The sequence below is a fragment of the Sphaerodactylus townsendi genome, linkage group LG06 (assembly GCF_021028975.2).
Source record: "Sphaerodactylus townsendi isolate TG3544 linkage group LG06, MPM_Stown_v2.3, whole genome shotgun sequence".
NCBI classification, from domain to species: Eukaryota; Metazoa; Chordata; class Lepidosauria; order Squamata; family Sphaerodactylidae; genus Sphaerodactylus; species Sphaerodactylus townsendi.
The window spans coordinates 85,744,889-85,762,414 of record NC_059430.1 but is presented as its reverse complement, the minus strand read 5'-3'; the positions used below and the strand labels follow the sequence as shown (position 1 = coordinate 85,762,414).

The following is a 17,526-nucleotide window of genomic DNA, read 5'->3' as shown; positions in this document are numbered from 1 at the left end:
TGATTCTCCCCCATCTCTTCTGGGGTGAATATTTCCTGGGGTGGAGGATGCCAGTGTGCCCTGGCCCTTGGAATCCCTTGGGTGGGGGGAGGCAGTTCCTGGCAACGTGCAGGCCTTCCCGCCAGGCATGGAGGGCCAGGAGTGAGGCTGTCTGGCTCCAGGAGGCTCGGGGGCTTCTCAGCTGTCCCAGAGTCCAGAGGGATGAGGTGGCGTGGCTGTGAGTAGCCTGGGAGCTTCATAGCCATCTTGGAGGCTGTGGGGTTGAGGCAGAGCTGCTCTCATTGCTGTTCAGAATGACTCCTCAGCAGTCTCAGGACAGGAGCCATTTTGTTGTGTTGCCTACTACCCATTCTCAAAATTCTTTGTAGTCGTGCCCGCGAAGTCAGCGCAAGAACGAGACGAGACGCGGAGATATCATCTGGTGGAGAGAGCCAGCAGCGGGAGCGCGGGGGTCCGTGATCCTGGCAACTCTCCCGCGTGCTAGTTCCTGGCACCTTTTATTAGGGTTCTAGTGGGGGCGTGCAAAGGGGTGGATCGGTAGGAGAGCGGGAGAGCGGGAGACCGGGAGACCATCATGTGATGCATGACCTCATCTGGCTGCTACGTGCGGGAAGGAGTGTCTGCGTCTGGGTCTAATCCTCACCTGGGGGCGAAGGCTCCATTATCCCTTTGTCTAGGGCACCCGGTGGTTGTGAGCCAGGTAGTTCATGACCTGTGACTCATCAGGGGGTGGAGGATGGGGGAGCAGGTGCGACCAGAAGGCCGTAGTTGGGCCGGCATTCCAGCGCTCTGCCTACAGTTCTGCTGGGTCAGCGGCTCATCCCTACATCTCCTCCTTTTTTATGTTTTAGAAGGGAGGCCGAATTGGTGGGGGCAATTTAGAGGGACGCTTACTTCCTCCGCCGTCCGGCCAAGCTGGTCGAGCTGCTTGTGCAACATGAGAACTTGGTTGCGATGCAAGGGAAAGTCAAAGGGTTTCTTACACACATTACAGGCAATATTAGAGATACATTGAATAAAACAAGATCCGACGATGAGGCATACAATCAAACCAATGCAGAGCTGTACAATAACACTTAACCATCCCCCTGGTAGCCAGCTCCAGAGGGCTGATCACCAGTGGGGCAACACATCATACTTCAGATTGGATACAACATCTTGCAACTCACGTACTTTCATATGAATCAAATGGGAATTATCAGAGAGATTAAAACAACACATATTATGTACATTCTCACAACCTTGGTGATGCAATAACAATAAGTAATCAATAACGGCACGATTATCTAAAGTCGCTTGACGAAGTTCTTGCTGCTCGGAGGCCAGGGCATCCAGAGCGATGGAGGTAGAATTGATGGACTTTGCAAGGGCACAGGCCAGCCGGCCAATTGTCTTGGCGTTGTAAGAAGCAAGTCCAGAGACTCCCACTAGGGAAGTCGCGAGGGAGACGAACTCTGCTTTGGAGAGGACAACCGCGTCGCTCCGGCAGGAGGGGTCGAGGGGCAGAGTGGAGCGGCGGTGACGCCCAGGCTCCCGGGGTGGAGCCTGAGGCAGGACGATGGTGAGGCAGCTGAGACAGCAAAGAGTTCCGGCAGAAAGTCGAGCAGGGATGTAGTTAAAGGTTCTTTCCCCGCAAGTCCAGAACCAGCCTTTGGGGAGCAAGATGTTTCCGTACATGGGGGGAATATCCTCCATGTGCGTGCAGTTCCAGTTGGCCGAGCCGGTGAACGGGCCCGGGCCGGTCTCTCGTCCTGCCGCGCCGGCAATGCGGGCGCAGGTGTTGGACTTGTGGTTAGCGACAGTTTTGGTAATAAGGGAGAGAGCGCCGGCCGGGAGGGTTTGGACGACAGGTCCCCAGTCGGCGCTCATAGAGTACTTGATGGATGAGGCATTCATGAAGGGGCTTAGGCCAGATTCCGCTAGGAAATCTCCAGGGGCTTTGCAAACGGGGAGCAGGCAGGAGCTTAGCAAGCTCCCGACTCCTAGGTACTGGCCCAGGCAGAAGGTCGAGACGTTGGCAGCGGCAGCGAACCGTTCCCAGATGTTGGTTTGATCGAGGCTCGTCAGGGGGTGACCGACTGTCACCGGCAGGAGGCAGCAGATCAGGCAGAGGATGGTGACCGCCGAGTTGGCAGTGATGATCGCAAAGATGGCAGCACAGAGATCCTCGGGTGTCTCGGGGCAGCCTCGTCGTCGCAGTAACTCTCGAGCCTGGCTGGTGGTCGCCTTGACATCCCCCCAGGTCATCCGGGTCTTTGGACCGTCTGGGCGCCGGCGGTGGTTCCGTCGAGGCCGCGGGGCGGGATCTTCCAAGGAGATCTGCTCCATCTCCGGGATAGGGTTGGTTTCTTCCTGGCGCCATTCCATGGGCTGGCCGGTCATGGCGAGTCGGAGTCCGCAGGGGACCTGTAGGAAAAAGGACTGAAACACACCCCCTTCCCCAGGTTATGGGAGGGGCCGGGTCCCGCCAGGCTTGGCGGGACGTCGAGTTCGAGCTAAAATGATTTGTTTGGTATAATTGAGCTTAATTTGTGGCTTATGAAGATTGCTTTTATTGCAATCTGTTGGGGGCCGCCTACTCCTCTTTCTTTAGGTTGTTTGACAGGGAGGGCAGAGGGTAGGCGATCCTGATGGAGATCTGGCTTCAAAACGTCATTAGGGCGCGCCAAAGCAAGGGTCCGAGCCCCGAGGGAGGGGGGGCGAGCGGACCATTGGGGAATTGTGGGTATGCATACCTAATTTGCAGCACAAAGGAACCATGAGAGTGCTTTGGGGGTGAAGAAGGCATCAGGGAGACAACACAATCAGGCGATTAGGGGTAGAATCTCAACACAAAGGGAGGGGGAGGTTTCCCTTGCAACAGGGAATGTACTTGCCGTGACTTTGGTGGTCGGCTCACGAGGGCTGGAAGGGTGCTAAATTTGTGATCAATTTATCTTGGGGAGATGCCGCCCGCAGAAACCACTCCTTAAGGGGCGGTTTCGGCCAAGCGCCCCGGCGATGGCAACCATAAGCCAAACAGGTTTGTTAGGGGCATAGTGGCGGCACCCCCTTTTTAACCTGGGGCCTGTCCTGGCAGTGCTGCGGTACCAGGATGGGCCCAGATTTTAATCTGGGGAGGGCCAGTTAGCCAGTTGGCCCTCCCGCCTTTGCTGGTTGAAGAATAGAGGGGGAAAAGGGAGGGAGAGGAAAACAGCTTCTGGGCAGAAATCAGGAAATGGAGTCAGGAAACACAGTTGGGGTCAAAGATCTGTACGATGGGGGAAAATGGCAGGGGCGGATTTATCCATCCCAGACTAAGGTCGTCTTGACCTGGCTCATGAGGTCTCTTCCCCAGAGGTTAACATGAATGTCCAGAACGATGGGGCGGACCATGAGCTGCCGCTCGAGCCCTGGGCTGTAAACCATGAGCGGGCGGATGCTCCGTCTCGTGGTTTGTTTCCCCCCCACTCCCCAGATGCGCGGGCAAGCTTCTTTTGGCCACTGATCAGGCCATTTGGCTGCTCTGATGACGGTTACGTCGGCACCGGTGTCCACCAGTCCTTTGAATAGACACCCTTCTATGGTGAGCTCCAGGCACGGGCGGGGAGCTTCCGATGGGCATCTCCACCGCTGCGATGGTGGTGCTGGCTGCATCCGGATGGCTGCTTGGGCTCGTGGGCTCTACTGAGCTGGATGGCGGGCAGCGCGTGGGGCAGGAGGATCAGCTGTGCGCAGCTGGTTCCGCTGGGCAGCTCCTGTGGGATGTTTGTCCATACCTGGAGGTGGATGGATCCCTGGTGCGTGGAGTCGATGACTCCTGGGATGATGAACAATCCCTGCTCAGCGGCGGAAGCCTTTGGCAACACCAGCCCAATGGTCCCTGTCGGGAGGGGGTCGCTATACTGGGTTGGGGCAACGAGGACCTCGTTGGGGAACTTAAAGGATATGGGCTGGGTGCAAGTGAGCGAAATGCTACGAGAGGGAGGTGGTTTGGGCTGTTCTAGTAATCTCCTCCTTGGTCCTGGGCTGGGGAGACGCCCGGGCGCGAGTTTCCCGACGGGCATTCGCTTCTCCAATGGAAGCCTCTCTGGCACTGGGGGCATCAGGTTTTAGGCAACCTTGGGGGTCTTCGCCTCCTGGGGGAGGAGGATCCTCCTCCGTCGGGATTGTAGGCTCCCCCGCCAGGCAGCCTACACTCCCTTATGAAGTGTCCTGGTTTGCCGCAATTGAAGCACTCATCCTGGGGCTGTCCCCTGGCAGTGGAGAGCGCTGCGGCTAGGAGGCTGGCTTGGTGGGCGGAGGACCCGACGTCCTGGCAAGCCTTAAGCATGTCGGCCAGCTCAGGGTTCCTCCCTAAGCCAGTGATTGCTCTGCGGCACTCAGTGGAGGCGTTCTCCTTGGCGAGGCGCAAAAGGAGCTCATTCTGGGCCACCTCGTTATCTACCTGCCTCTTGAGGGCCTCCTGGAGCCTGTTCACGAATTCAGCATAAGGCTCTTGGGGCTTTTGTCGGATGGTAGAGAAACTTTGGGTTGGCAGCCCGGCACTGGGGACCTTCACGAACGCCTTGTAGGCGCAATCAGAGGCGACCGCAAGGGTGGCCTCGGGCAGGACGATCTGATCGTTGGGGTTGGCGAAAGCATCGCAGCCGTAAAGCTGCGCGGCGGTATAGGCGCCGCCAGAGGCTGCTCCTCTGTTCACGCACTGCTGGTGGTACTCGCTTTCCCAGACCGCATACTGTGCGGGGTTCAAGAGCATGCGAAAGGTGGTTTTCCAGTCCTCCGGAACCATTAGGTGATTCCTCGCGACTGCTTCCAGCATGCCTCTCACATAGGGGCTGGTGATTCCTACGTCCCGCATCGCCTTGCGGAGCTCAGTGAGGATGTTGTAACCTAGTGGGCGGTACTCGACAACTCTCCTAACGATGCCATCCTCCCCCCCTCGTGATCGGTGTAGTGGATGGGGCATACAGTGAGGAAATCGGCATCGTCTTCCGTCAGGGTTTCCTTTTTCTGCAGATCGCGGCTAATACGCTCTGCTAGAGTTTTGAAACCCGCGCCATTACGTGGCGCTGACGGAGGTGCGGTGGCTTCAGAAAATGAAGGCGGGGCGAGAGGAAGGAGCGGCCGAGCCGCGGGAGGATTCGAATGGGGCGGGGAAGCAAGGGAGGCAGAAGGAGGACAGGGCGCCCACTGAAGGATAGAGAAAGTTCCGGGGTGAAACTGAAGCTGGAGGGCCGAAAGGAGGGCGATACACGGCAAGGGAGCCATAGTCCTGCAGGCTGATGGCGACATAGCATTGTCTCCACGTCAGTAGCAGTGACATCGGCGCGCGAGGCTCTCTGTGAAGAGTGCGCCCGATGTTTTCCCAATCCTTAAGATTCAATGTCCCCCTTTCTGGGTACCATGGACATTGAGCTTCAATCTCCTCAACCAATTTGCGCAGCTCCCCTCTCTTTACGGAGACCCTGCCGCATTTCGCTAGCGCTTTCAATTCGCTAACGTGCTTGTCATAAGCCCTGCTTTTGCAAGCTCCCATACTTACCAGCGTTTCGTCGGACAAGAGAGTGTCCTAGAACTCGGGTCCCTGGATGCGCCGATCCAGCGGACGGGCGGTACCGAAAGGTGGGTCCCTGGATGCACCGATCCAGCGGACGTCGGTACCGCGGCCCTTTCCCAGGCGACGGTAAGCAGGGTGGAGGTTCGAGGATTCCCGGGTTTTGGCACCAGCTTGTAGTTGTGCCCGCGAAGTCAGCGCAAGAACGAGACGAGACGCGGAGATATCATCTGGTGGAGAGAGCCAGCAGCGGGAGCGCGGGGGTCCGTGATCCTGGCAACTCTCCCGCGTGCTAGTTCCTGGCACCTTTTATTAGGGTTCTAGTGGGGGCGTGCAAAGGGGTGGATCGGTAGGAGACCGGGAGAGCGGGAGACCATCATGTGATGCATGACCTCATCTGGCTGCTACGTGCGGGAAGGAGTGTTCGCGTCTGGGTCTAATCCTCACCTGGGGGCGAAGGCTCCATTATCCCTTTGTCTAGGGCACCCGGTGGTTGTGAGCCAGGTAGTTCATGACCTGTGACTCATCAGGGGGTGGAGGATGGGGGAGCGGGTGCGACCAGAAGGCCGTAGTTGGGCCGGCATTCCAGCGCTCTGCCTACGGTTCTGCTGGGTCAGCGGCTCATCCCTACATTCTTGAAGTGCCCACTAAGGATTTCTAGAAGTTAAGTGTCTAAATGAGAAGACAAGGGCATCTTGAATCCAGTACAACAGAAGAAGGAGGAGGAGTTTGGATTTATATCCTCCCTTTCTCTCCTGCAGGAGACTCAAAGGGGCTTACAATCTCCTTGCCCTTCCCCACTCACAACAAACACCCTGTGAGGTGGGTGGGGCTGAGAGAGCTCTGAGAAGCTGTGACTAGCCCAAGGTCACCTAGCTGGCGTGTGTGGGAGTGTACAGGCTAATCTGAATTCCCCAGATAAGCCTCCACCTCTCAGGCCTCATAGCTGGGAATCAAACCCAGTTCCTCCAGATTAGATACATGAACTCTTAACCTCCTACGCCACTGCTGCTCCTATGCATGGTTAGATTAATTTCGAACTGATAAATGTAAGACCTAGTGTCTTTTTTACAGTATTTTTTACCAAGTATGGTGAAGTTAATTCTTCACTGATTATGCAAGTTCAGAAAGTCACAGATTTTTTTTCCACCCTCAGAGTTTATCCATAATGTAAATGTTACTGATTATGTTTAAGGTCTAGCTAGTCTAGCATTACAGCTACATCCATTGTGAGGTTCACTCAAACCTTTAAAAGTATACATAGCTGTGGCCAGTTTCCTGAAACAGTTGTTCAGAGTCTAGAGCAGGATAGGCTATTGACAAGTAAATGTGTATAGCGTACAGCAGTAGCAGAAAAAGCAATGGGGCCAGAACTTGTGTGTCGATAGGGATGTTGTAAGCACACACGTGCATCCACTTTTGTTGTGAAATGTCCTATGTGTATGCATGTCAACATAATTTGTCTTCCATTTTCGTTAAAGCTTTCTGAACGATTGAAAGTGGTGGATGTGATAGACACCAAAATCTACAAAGATGGAGAACAAATCATTGCTCAGGTATGTTTTTTTTTAAATTTGTAAATTATTCTGTAAATTTGATTGGTTTCTCTTGATAGGTTGGAAAGTTGGATTGAAATTTAGAAATGAAACTGACCTGAGCTAAGAGCAAAGTTCTGCCTTTAGACAAAAAGGATCAATGCACAGATATAGAACGGATGTTACCTTAATTTAGTGTACTGTATGAGAAGAGGATCTCTGGACTGTGGTTGACCTCAGGTTGAATAGGAGTTTGCAGGGTGATGTGAGCCTTTTCCATCTACCGGACTTGCCTTAGTTGGACAGTGTTTTCAATCCCATTGTTTACCTTGAAGTCTGTACTCCCCTCCTCAGAATATTGTTCCGGGCTGGCATTATTTTATTTTATTTCGCTTTTTTTGTGGATGCGTTGTAGCGATGCTTTGTGGCTTTGCTGATTCGATGATCTGAAAATATGCCCCCCCGAATGATCTGAAAAAACTCACGAAATAATAAAAATTGAGAAGAGAGGGGGAAAGGACTGAGGTGAGGGACTGAAAAAGTGGTAGAGCAAGCACCAAAGGGAGGTTGGGGCAACTGCACAGAGGGCATAGATTAACAGCCTGCTTTTTTGCGGGAAGGAAAAATCATTTCAACTATGTTTGCACTGTGAGGGAAGCTAACTCAGAAGTGTTTCATTGAAAAACAATGTGGTGAAAATGTTTTCAGAAACAATGAGGCAAAACATGTTTGGAAACGTTTTTGGAACCAAACAGGAAAAATATGCGCGACTCCACAAAAAAAACATTTAATTAGTTGGCTTAAAATGATGTAAATGGCTTGTGTGGAAAAGGCCGTGGTTGCAAAGAAGGCTAATATGATTATAGCTGTCATTGATAGGAGGAGTCTAGGAGCTAGATATCTCATAGAAAAGGGCAAAGATTTATTCTCTGCTTCTTCAGTTGGTAAGTCTTGATCTAATGGACTTACATTATAGGCATGTTACTTTTGGTTGAATGTTAGGACAAATTTCCTAACCACAACAGCAATTTTACAGCTATTGGAGTAGGAGACTCTCAGTGGAGATTTCAAGCAGAGACTACACATCCTTGTGACAATTTCCTGGCCATAACAAGCAGTTGGACTGGATAGCCTAGAAAGCCCTGCCCATCACTAGGGCTCTGTCTGCAGGTGATCTAAAATCTCACTGAATGCACCATTGTGTGTGTATAGGATAAAAAATGGTTGTGGAAAAATAAGGTTGGATTAAATTGAAAATCCTAGAAGATAAATGCAAAAGATAATTTGAACCCTAAGATATATCTATTTAAAATATTTACAAGCCCGCCTTTCTCTTGACTAAGTAGGGACTGAAGGCAGGAAACAATACAATAAAATTAGGAAGTTACTTCAGTTTTTGGACTGGGGGTGAGTCGGTTGTCCCTTTTGCTGTGTTGCATGTAAAGTGTGATGGATAAACAACAGTCATCTTGTCATTTTAGACTTTTTTTCAAAACAGTTTTATTTATTGTTTTTCTCCAGATGGAGGCTGCATATACAAAGCCTCAGTGTTAAAACATAAGCATTGGTTTACATGGCACTCCAGTTTTGTCTCTTGCTGTCTCTTTTACCCTTTTTTAGTACTTTCCCATTTAGGTTTCTTTCTTTAATTGCTAGCTCCTCAGAGGAAAGAAAACCTACTTCCTGTTTTACATTAACAATTACTCAGCAGCCAGCCTTTGGACAATTAGTTTCTGATAAGTTGCAGGCCTATACTGAGTCCCAGACTACTCTTTAGTAGAATCACTTTGGCTTTTTTCCTTTGGTTTGGCTTTAGCATATCTCTTCAAGTTTTGTGGAAATTATAAGACTTACTGTCTGTAGCTGCAACAGCTGCTATGTGTCATCTCTGCTGCCATTAGAGAAGGGGGTTTTGGTTGTTCTGAACAGGATGGACAAAGTAAACTATCTTTTTCTTGGCATCTCCGCTGAGAATGATTAGCAAGCCAATGTGTAGAGAAGGTACTTCTGCTTTTCATTTTGTGCCTGTTTAATTTTTATAACACCACGGAGGATCTTTCTGTTATGTAATACAAAGAGAACTCTGTGAAGAGGAATCTTCCAGAATAGGTTTTGGCTGCTCCGGGTTGGCAACACCTCTCCCTATTTTGAATGCTAGCTGCTTCTACTTCCTCTCAAAGTGACATTTGAAGATTGATTGAAGAAAATTATAACTGAATTATATGTTACAGGTTCAAAATGTTGTGTAGGAACAGATCTAGCAAACTGCAAATTACTCTAATTTTGATTATACAGGATGTGGGAGCTGCTCATTGGTTTATGAGGAAAAGAAAGAGATATCTCAAACTGTTCTATCAGTTTTCTAGATTAGTACATTGGTGTAATGTAGAATGTAATATAATAAAACAACACTGAGCACATTTTCTGAAGGCATTCAGCCTGTGGTGGAACAAGCCTGTTTGACATGCAGGCCCTATTCCACCCAGCTCTCTACCAGGGTTCCCAGCTTCTCCTGGAATGGGCTTTCTCGCTCTCTGTAGGGTAACAGCTGCCACCACTTGACCTTTGCAGGAATTTCCTAGTGGGGTGGGTCAGGGCCCCCCAGCTTCCCTTCCAACTCTGAAGCCTAGCCTCTGTGTCTCCCGCTTCTCCTCTCCTGCATACCACAGGGATTGTTTATGGCCTGGTGCACCCCTCAAGGAATAGCTGCTTCCAACTGCCAGCCTTCCTCCCGGCATCCTCCTTTTAACATAGTGTATCCAAGATAGTGGAGGTCTATGTGGTACAGAGAACTGCTACCACCATCCAATGTTTAAAAGTATTTATTAAAAAAGAAACTGTTTACATGCATACTTTTCGCACAGCACCAGATTGAGTGAAGGGCTCAAGAGAAATGAGAGATAAACATAATTCTTCTGTTCCTTTCTCTGTACACACCCTATCAGTTGTTAAAGTAAGGCAGGCTCTTAATCTTAGAATACTAGTGTTCTCACAGAGTTTACATTACCTGGAAGATTGTGCCAGCTCCCTGGGCAGGCACATGGTCAAAACGGATGCCACCTCCAGAACTCCAGAAAAGAGCTCTGTCTCTTTCCTTGATCTCAGCTGGAAGAGAGAATCCTTCTTTGCTCCCAAGAATTTTATCAGTTCCCAGTCCCTACACAAGTCTGGGTCTAGAAATATTTTCCTGCTGGACAGAGGTGTATCTAGGCAAACTGGAGCCCGGGGACAAAACCTGAGTTTGGTGACCCCCCCCCATGAGTGGCCACCCTCCCCCACCACGACCAAACAATTATTTTTTTCACCAGCTCACAAAACACCTCCCACCCCCAGAAAAACATACATGGCTCTCTCCCCACAAATTGTTTCCTAATTTTGTCCTCACACCAACCCTATGAGGTAGGTTATTAGCTTGAGAAACAGCTCCAAGCCAGTGCAAGTGGGTATTAAGCATATAAATCTCTCACAAATCACCCCCAGCAAAACATTTACCAAACAAATGTCAGTATCATCTCTCACAAAACACCTCCAGTGGAATCCACCCCCAAACAGCATCACTTTCAATGGTGTTTAAACTAGGGACCTCACATTCTTCCTTTAAGTCCATGCCGAAGGGGGTGGATTTAAAAGGAGAATCTGGGGAAATTTGGAGGGTGCCTGCTCTCAGGGATGCAATTGTTAAGCTAACAGCACTTCAGGGTACCTTTAGAAGACTCTCCTGATAATACAACCCAGGTTTGGTGAAGTTTGGTTCACGGGATGCAAAGTTATGGTGTAGCCCCATCTCCTATTAGCTCCCATTGGAAACAGTGGGGGATGGAGGCACCCCTTTTGGGAGTCCATAACATTGGACCCCCTGAAACAAACCTCGCCTAACTTGGTTGGTATCATCAGGAGGGTCTTCTGAAAAGTCCCTGAAATGTTGGTGCTTCGAGCCTAAAAACTGCGCCCCCTGCAGGCCAAAAACTGAAAAAACACTAAAAAATACAAAAACCACACAAATGAACCTGAAATTTTTGCGCCCCCCACTAGGGGGCGTCCGGGGACAAAGGGTACCCCATATCCCCTAGGTAAATACGCCACTGCTGCTGGATCCAGGTATCTTATTCCTGATGTCCTTCTATCATTTTAAGTCTCCTAATCTGTGATAGCTTCTTGGAGAAGAAGGGGGGAGGGCTTAACCCATCCTATTGTCTCTCACTATTTCTATTACCGGTAGCATCTCTAAAGGATAGCTAGGCAGGACTAGCAGTCTACTCAGAGAGAAGAAAAAAATGTTTAAGATGTCCTTTCGAACCTCAAAGAGAGGAGAGCCATTTCTTCATCCATCCATTCTGTCTTCTAGTAAACCTACAGTTTGGATATGTGCTTGTTAATTATTTGCCTCATTTTTATAGTAAGGGCTGGATCTTTACTGCTGATAGTGAAGGCAGAGGAAACTAACTGTTAGGGGAATGCATCCATAGAATCTAACATGGAACATCTCTCCCTGAAATGGTGGAAGGATTGTGGCAAAACTGTGTAGCATGTTTACCTTCGTATGCACAGATGTCTAGCACAGATTCTGTGATTGTTAGCCCAGTGGAAAGTTGGTATTCCTCTTGTACCTACAAGCTTATCACCAGGATTAAGTTTTTCTTTTTTAATTTAAAATTTTATTAAGACATTTAGACAAAATCTTATGCTTTTTCTTGTTAAAAAAAAACACCAGGGAGACATGGCCGACTGTTTCTTTATTGTTGAATCTGGAGAAGTACGAATAACAATGAAAAGAAAGGTATGTTGATTTAATATTGAAACTTTTTGGATGGTTTTGACATGAGAAAGAGGATGTATTCTTTTTAAATTACTACTTCTGTTCATTTCATTGTTCGTTTCAGTTCTTGGGACTGTAAAACATCCATTTAGTAAATGCCCCTGTTTGTTTTCTTTTTTCTGTACCTGACACATCAGAATAAACAGGATGTAGATGAGAATGAAGCTGTTGAAATTGCTCGGTACACCAGAGGACAGTATTTTGGTGAACTTGCTCTTGTAACTAACAAGCCTCGGGCTGCCTCTGCATTTGCGCTTGGCACAGTCAAATGTTTAGGTAATGCTAAATTTTATTTCAGTATTTGCTTTGTTGACTAGTTAAAAGTGATGCACATTCTATTGGTACCACATATTTTGTATGGTATGTTTCCTTTATACTGCAAAGCTTCATTTAATTCCATCCAGAGCATTCTGTGAAACCTGTAGGTTAGCACTTATTGCATCCAGCTTGATTTTTGGTAGTACTGGAAGAATAGTATGCAGTGCAATCCTATACGTGTATACTCAGCAGCAAGTTCCATTTGGATCAGTGGGCCTTATTCTTGTGTGTGAGTGTGTGTGAATATGAAGTAAGTCTAAACTGACAATATGATGAGGCCTAGAGAAAATGCAGCATCTCTCAGTACGGTAATTGGTGGAAAGTTGTTTTGTATTGATGCCTGTACACTAGCTGCTTTGAGTCTCATTGCTGGGAAGGAAAAGTGGGGTGTAAAACTTTTAAATAAATAAATATAAAAATAGCACACAACTCTTTTCAACCAATCTTTGAGAAACTGTACTACCTCTGGAGAACATGCTTTCAGTGACCAGAAATTTTAAACTTCTTCTGTTCTGACAATTTATATTTTACTCATCACAAACTTCAAGAGATTATATGCTTTCCAGACATTAGACTGACAACAAAAATAATTTGAGCATTTTCCAGTGTATGCTTTTTATTAAGTTGTATGATTTCTGCTAGACTATATGATGCTGGTGAACAGTAAATTATTCATAAAAGAGCCAGACTAACAATGAGATATTTTGTATTTTATTGCTTTTAAAATACTATACTAATTAACACATTTAGTTCAGTGGTAGATAACACTTGCATTTTAAAAGCAGACTCTATTTCTATTTAGCCTTGAAAGCTTTGGAGCATATCCTACAGCCACTTAGTACTGGCTTTTGAGGGCGGGGCTGCTTTGGGAAGGAGATAGTGGGAAAGATCTGAACTCTCTGATCATGAGAGTGTGGATATGACTCCTTACAATAATTTTATAAAACCCTAAAAGCTAAGCACAAGAAATGTCAGACTTCTCCTTGTCCCCAAATTTTAACTTACATTCTTTCTTTCTTTCTCTCTCAAAAAAAGTTATGGATGTACAAGCATTCGAAAGGCTTTTGGGACCTTGTATGGAAATTATGAAAAGGAACATTGCGAACTATGAAGAACAGCTAGTTGCTCTGTTCGGAACAAACATGGACATTTCTGATCCCAGTGCATGAACTAAATTACGAAGCCACAGATCTGTTACAAGAAATAGCACGGGTAGTGGTTAGCCACTGGAAATGTATCTATCTTCCTGTAGATGCTAAGCATTTTTTTCTGTGATTTTACAGGGGATTAGGGTTCTTTAGGTTTTTTAAGACTTTTTTTGCCTTTTCTATACATTGATTAAGAGGGCTTATTGAAATGAGTAGAGGTGATATCATACTGTTTGCCCTGACTTGCAAAAGAATTAAGCTACCAACTTCTCAGTTTCTAGGCAATAGACCTCAAAATCAATCCTGTCAGCCTTACTGAAATTCAGTGGGAATTTACATTGTTGTATACAGTTTTAGGATTACCATCCTTCAGCAACCTCTTTTAAAAATCAGGACTTTTTATAACCCATTTTTTAATGTTTGAAGAGGTCCATGGTTACAATGCAAACAGGATGTATACTGTTTTTTTTTCTGTTTTCCTTCTGTGGGTCACAAGTCTTTCCAATGTACCAAAGGCCGTTACTGAATTTCCATCTTTAGTTTGGTGGTAGTGGGTGGCAGTGATCTCACTAAATGACCCTTTGAACTGTATCCTGCATGTTGATAAAATAAGGTCATTCTTGATGGAACAATTATGGATTCCTATGAAAAATTATCTGGTACTAAAAAAACACAAATTGATGGGTTGTTTATTACTGATATAAATAAGATTGTGGTTTTGTTCATATTTGAAATAATATGGAAGTGTCAGTATGCCCCCACCATACAGTACTTATTTTTTTGGGTTTTTTGGCTTCCTTGAATTGGCGTGATTTAAAATGACCTTTGTAAAATTTGTGTTGAAAAATTCCTTATCACATCAAAATTCATCATGGCTTTGCATTCTTGATAAACTTTATGACTTATATCTGATTTTCAACTTTTCATTTTTCTTGGTAAATTCTACTGAAGACATCAGATTCCATTGATGTCTGAATGGCAGATTCCGCATGGGCCAAAAACAATGGTGTGAAAAACAGTGTAAAATGGAAAAACAGTGTAAAATGGTTTAAAAGGCTTTACACCATTTTCACACCGCTGTTTTGGACCCACGTGGAATTTCCTTAAGAAAGGCACTATAACAACTTATGAAATGTGAAGGGTTTACATTTTTACAATACTTTTTTAATACATTACATATGTTGTATGTTTCTTAAATTTATTTAAGATGTTCATTGATTAGGAGTCAACGAAAAGTAACTTTGGACAGGCCATTGTCATATTCCATATTTAAGTATAATTTGTACCCTCTTCAGAACAGCCTATTGTGGTATGATTAGTTTTTAAAGGTACCATTTCATCTAGTAAGGATGGAACTACTTGGTTTTGAAGTGCTCATATCTCATCAATTACTTTTTTTTCTATTCCTTGTTCAGTTTTCCTTCTTAAAAGCAGTCATTTTATCTTGTTTGTGTTAACAGTTTCCCCTAATTTTCTATGTAGTCCCATTGGTATGTAATAGGCTGGTTTTAGCTGCAGTGCTGCAACTGGTGTACCACTCTAGTTAAAGTTAGGTCTAATCCTGCCATGCAATTCCTCACTTACATCTTACTGTTAGATGTGCTGACTTCTGACAGGCCAGAAAGACCCAAGGAACTCTTGCACCATGTATGTATAGAATGTATAGAAAAGGTTGCATAGGAAGAGTGTGCATAGTGTTTATCATATCCGAATTTCATTTTTGACCACTGAAGATGGACTTCATTTGCCAAAATTTAATTAGCGTTCATTCAGAATAATCTGCAGGAGAGCACTTCTGTTTTGAGAGAGCATTGTCTTCCTTGGGAAAGACTCTGGGAGTACTGGTGTTACAACTTGTTTTGTTTTTTTTAAGACTTCCTGCAACATAAAATATTGCAGTTTCAAGAGACAGAGTTATTTCTTCTGTCTTGCTAAAGAAAGTATTAATACATATGAATGTCAGTGTAACGATTTATCTAAGAGTTTGTGATGGATAAGGTCTGATTCAGAAAAGTATACTGAAAGGTTGTTATTATACAACAATTGTATTGGTATTATATAATTTATATACTGAATATATGCTATAAATATAAATGTCAACATTTTTACATGATATTGTTTTTTTGATTGAAAAAGTGATTGTGTTCTGTATTTGATAGGACTGTTCAGGAACAAGTAACCTGGGCTTGGATTCAAAGACCCATGTAACTTCGTTTCACACAGTGAAGGGAATTTTGGGTTTGTTGTTTCTTAGAAAGCAACTTCCCATCAAGTGCCAAACCTCCTTTGAAAATAAAGGGATATTCAAAAAACATTTGACATTGCATAAAATTCTGACCTTTCGAAAGTGTTGCGGGAAGAAATCCTTCTGAACATCCCAAGCTTTTGGGCAGACCTAAAGTCAGTCTTTGGATCCCAACCCATTGTTTTTGTGACCTTCACTGATTTACAGTTAAATATTATATGTTAGTTTAGTGTTGTTTAGTGGGAAAAAAATTCACATTTGACAGTGATTTCCAAAGCAAATACAAGTCTTAATGTTGTATTTTAAAAATTTCTTATGCATACCCACTCACTGTATTATTTGACACTCTAGATTTTAAAGTGTATTGAACCAGTGCAAGTGGATTAAACACAATTTGTCTTTCTGTAAAATTGCACCAATTGTAATGCATAGTAGAGCTGCAGTATGTGTATACACACAACCAGGTGGCATAAGCATGATTCTCTTCAAGGTTGCATCTATTCATGAAAAAGTTTGAAAACTGAGCTTCCAGAGTTCATCTTGGTCTCCACCATTACAAGAGGTAATCACTTGGCAAGCTTTCAGAAAATTTGCAAAAGGAAACAGGGTTCTTGGCACAGACCTAGCCTATACCAGTGTAAAAGACTTCTCTAGTCAGGGACCAGCTTTCCAGATACTGAATTCCCATCAGCCCCTACCAGCATGGCCAATTGGCCATGCTGACAGAGGCTGATGGGAATTGTAGTTCCTGAACATCTGGAGAGCCGCAGGTTCCCTACCCCTGCCCTAGAAGAAAAGGGTCTCTGTAGCCAGCATTGTGAGTAGGGTTCTTGTATTCATGTGTACAGTGGCTAATGGGTGATCATCATATCGTCTTAATATGGATCATTGGTGGTACACTGGAATCAAAGTGTCCCTTTCCCACTAGCCTAACAAGGTGATCTGTATGTAAAGTTGAAAGTACCAGTTACTTAGTGGGGAAGATTAAATAAGCAAAGCTTGGATGTCTTGCATGGCTATTCATCCTCCTAAACCAAGATTGAATGTGAACATTTACTTCAGTTGGAGATGTAGAGTAATTTAACTCTTTCAAGATACATGCGTTGTGGTTTGTAGCATGGATGGCAAACCTATGCCAGAGGTGAAACAGTTGGTAGGAGCACTGAAGATCTGGAGCTGCCCTGGACAAAAGAGGAGAGGACCATGGCTTAGAAATAAGTCTCATGAGTAAAACCATGCCCAGGCATGTAGGTGCTCTAGATGGCCAACTTTTTGTGGCTCATTTATTTGGACTGGTCCTCCTCTTTTCTGTATATTGTTCCTTTGCAAATGGAAGAGCGAAATGGACATTTCAAGTTACTTTAGATTTGATTAAGTTTCTGTTGTTAAAGACTGAATTTGAAAGAAGGTTTATCACTGAAGATCACAAACAATCCAGTTATTTCTGTTATGGTATTGTTGAACTGAACCACCTTAAAGTTGAACAGTGGAGTACTGAAATGTTTGGAAGAAATAGTGGGATGTTCATGGTGAAAACAGTAATACTTACAAAACTTGTAAACATTCTTCTCTTCAGAGTATTAATGTGTTTCTGGGCCAAGACTCCTGAGAGTTGCACCAGGAGGATTGTAGAGCAGTACTGTTTGCACCATGTAGAATATTTAAGCCCATTGTTCATTGTACTGCTTCCAATGGTAATTTCCCCCTTAACCTTCATGTTCTTGGAGTTGTTTGTATGGAAGAGGCCAGACAATATATATCTTTGTTTTGTGAACCATCATATGGTTGGTGTGTGTGTGTGTGTGTGTGTGTGTGTGTGTGTGTGTGTGTGTGTGAGAGAGAGAGAGAGAGAGAGAGAGAGAGAGAGAGAGATCAAAAAGGGCTTCTATCAAATTACAAGCTTTGTACCTTCCAGCTCTTTTCCAGCA

At 45.6% G+C, this 17,526-nt stretch overlaps 1 protein-coding gene across 1 annotated transcript in view; it reads left to right on the top strand.

Moving 5' to 3' along the window:
- PRKAR2B (protein kinase cAMP-dependent type II regulatory subunit beta) overlaps positions 1–16,008 on the top strand; it is an 80,090-nt gene extending 64,082 nt beyond the window's left edge. The window contains exons 8-11 of the mRNA XM_048499489.1: positions 7,018–7,092; positions 11,783–11,848; positions 12,025–12,163; positions 13,241–16,008. Of these exons, the coding sequence (XP_048355446.1) occupies positions 7,018–7,092; positions 11,783–11,848; positions 12,025–12,163; positions 13,241–13,374 (414 nt within the window). The 3' untranslated portion in view covers positions 13,375–16,008. The remainder of the gene's footprint in view (positions 1–7,017; positions 7,093–11,782; positions 11,849–12,024; positions 12,164–13,240) is intronic.
- Positions 16,009–17,526: the final 1,518 nt, after the last annotated feature.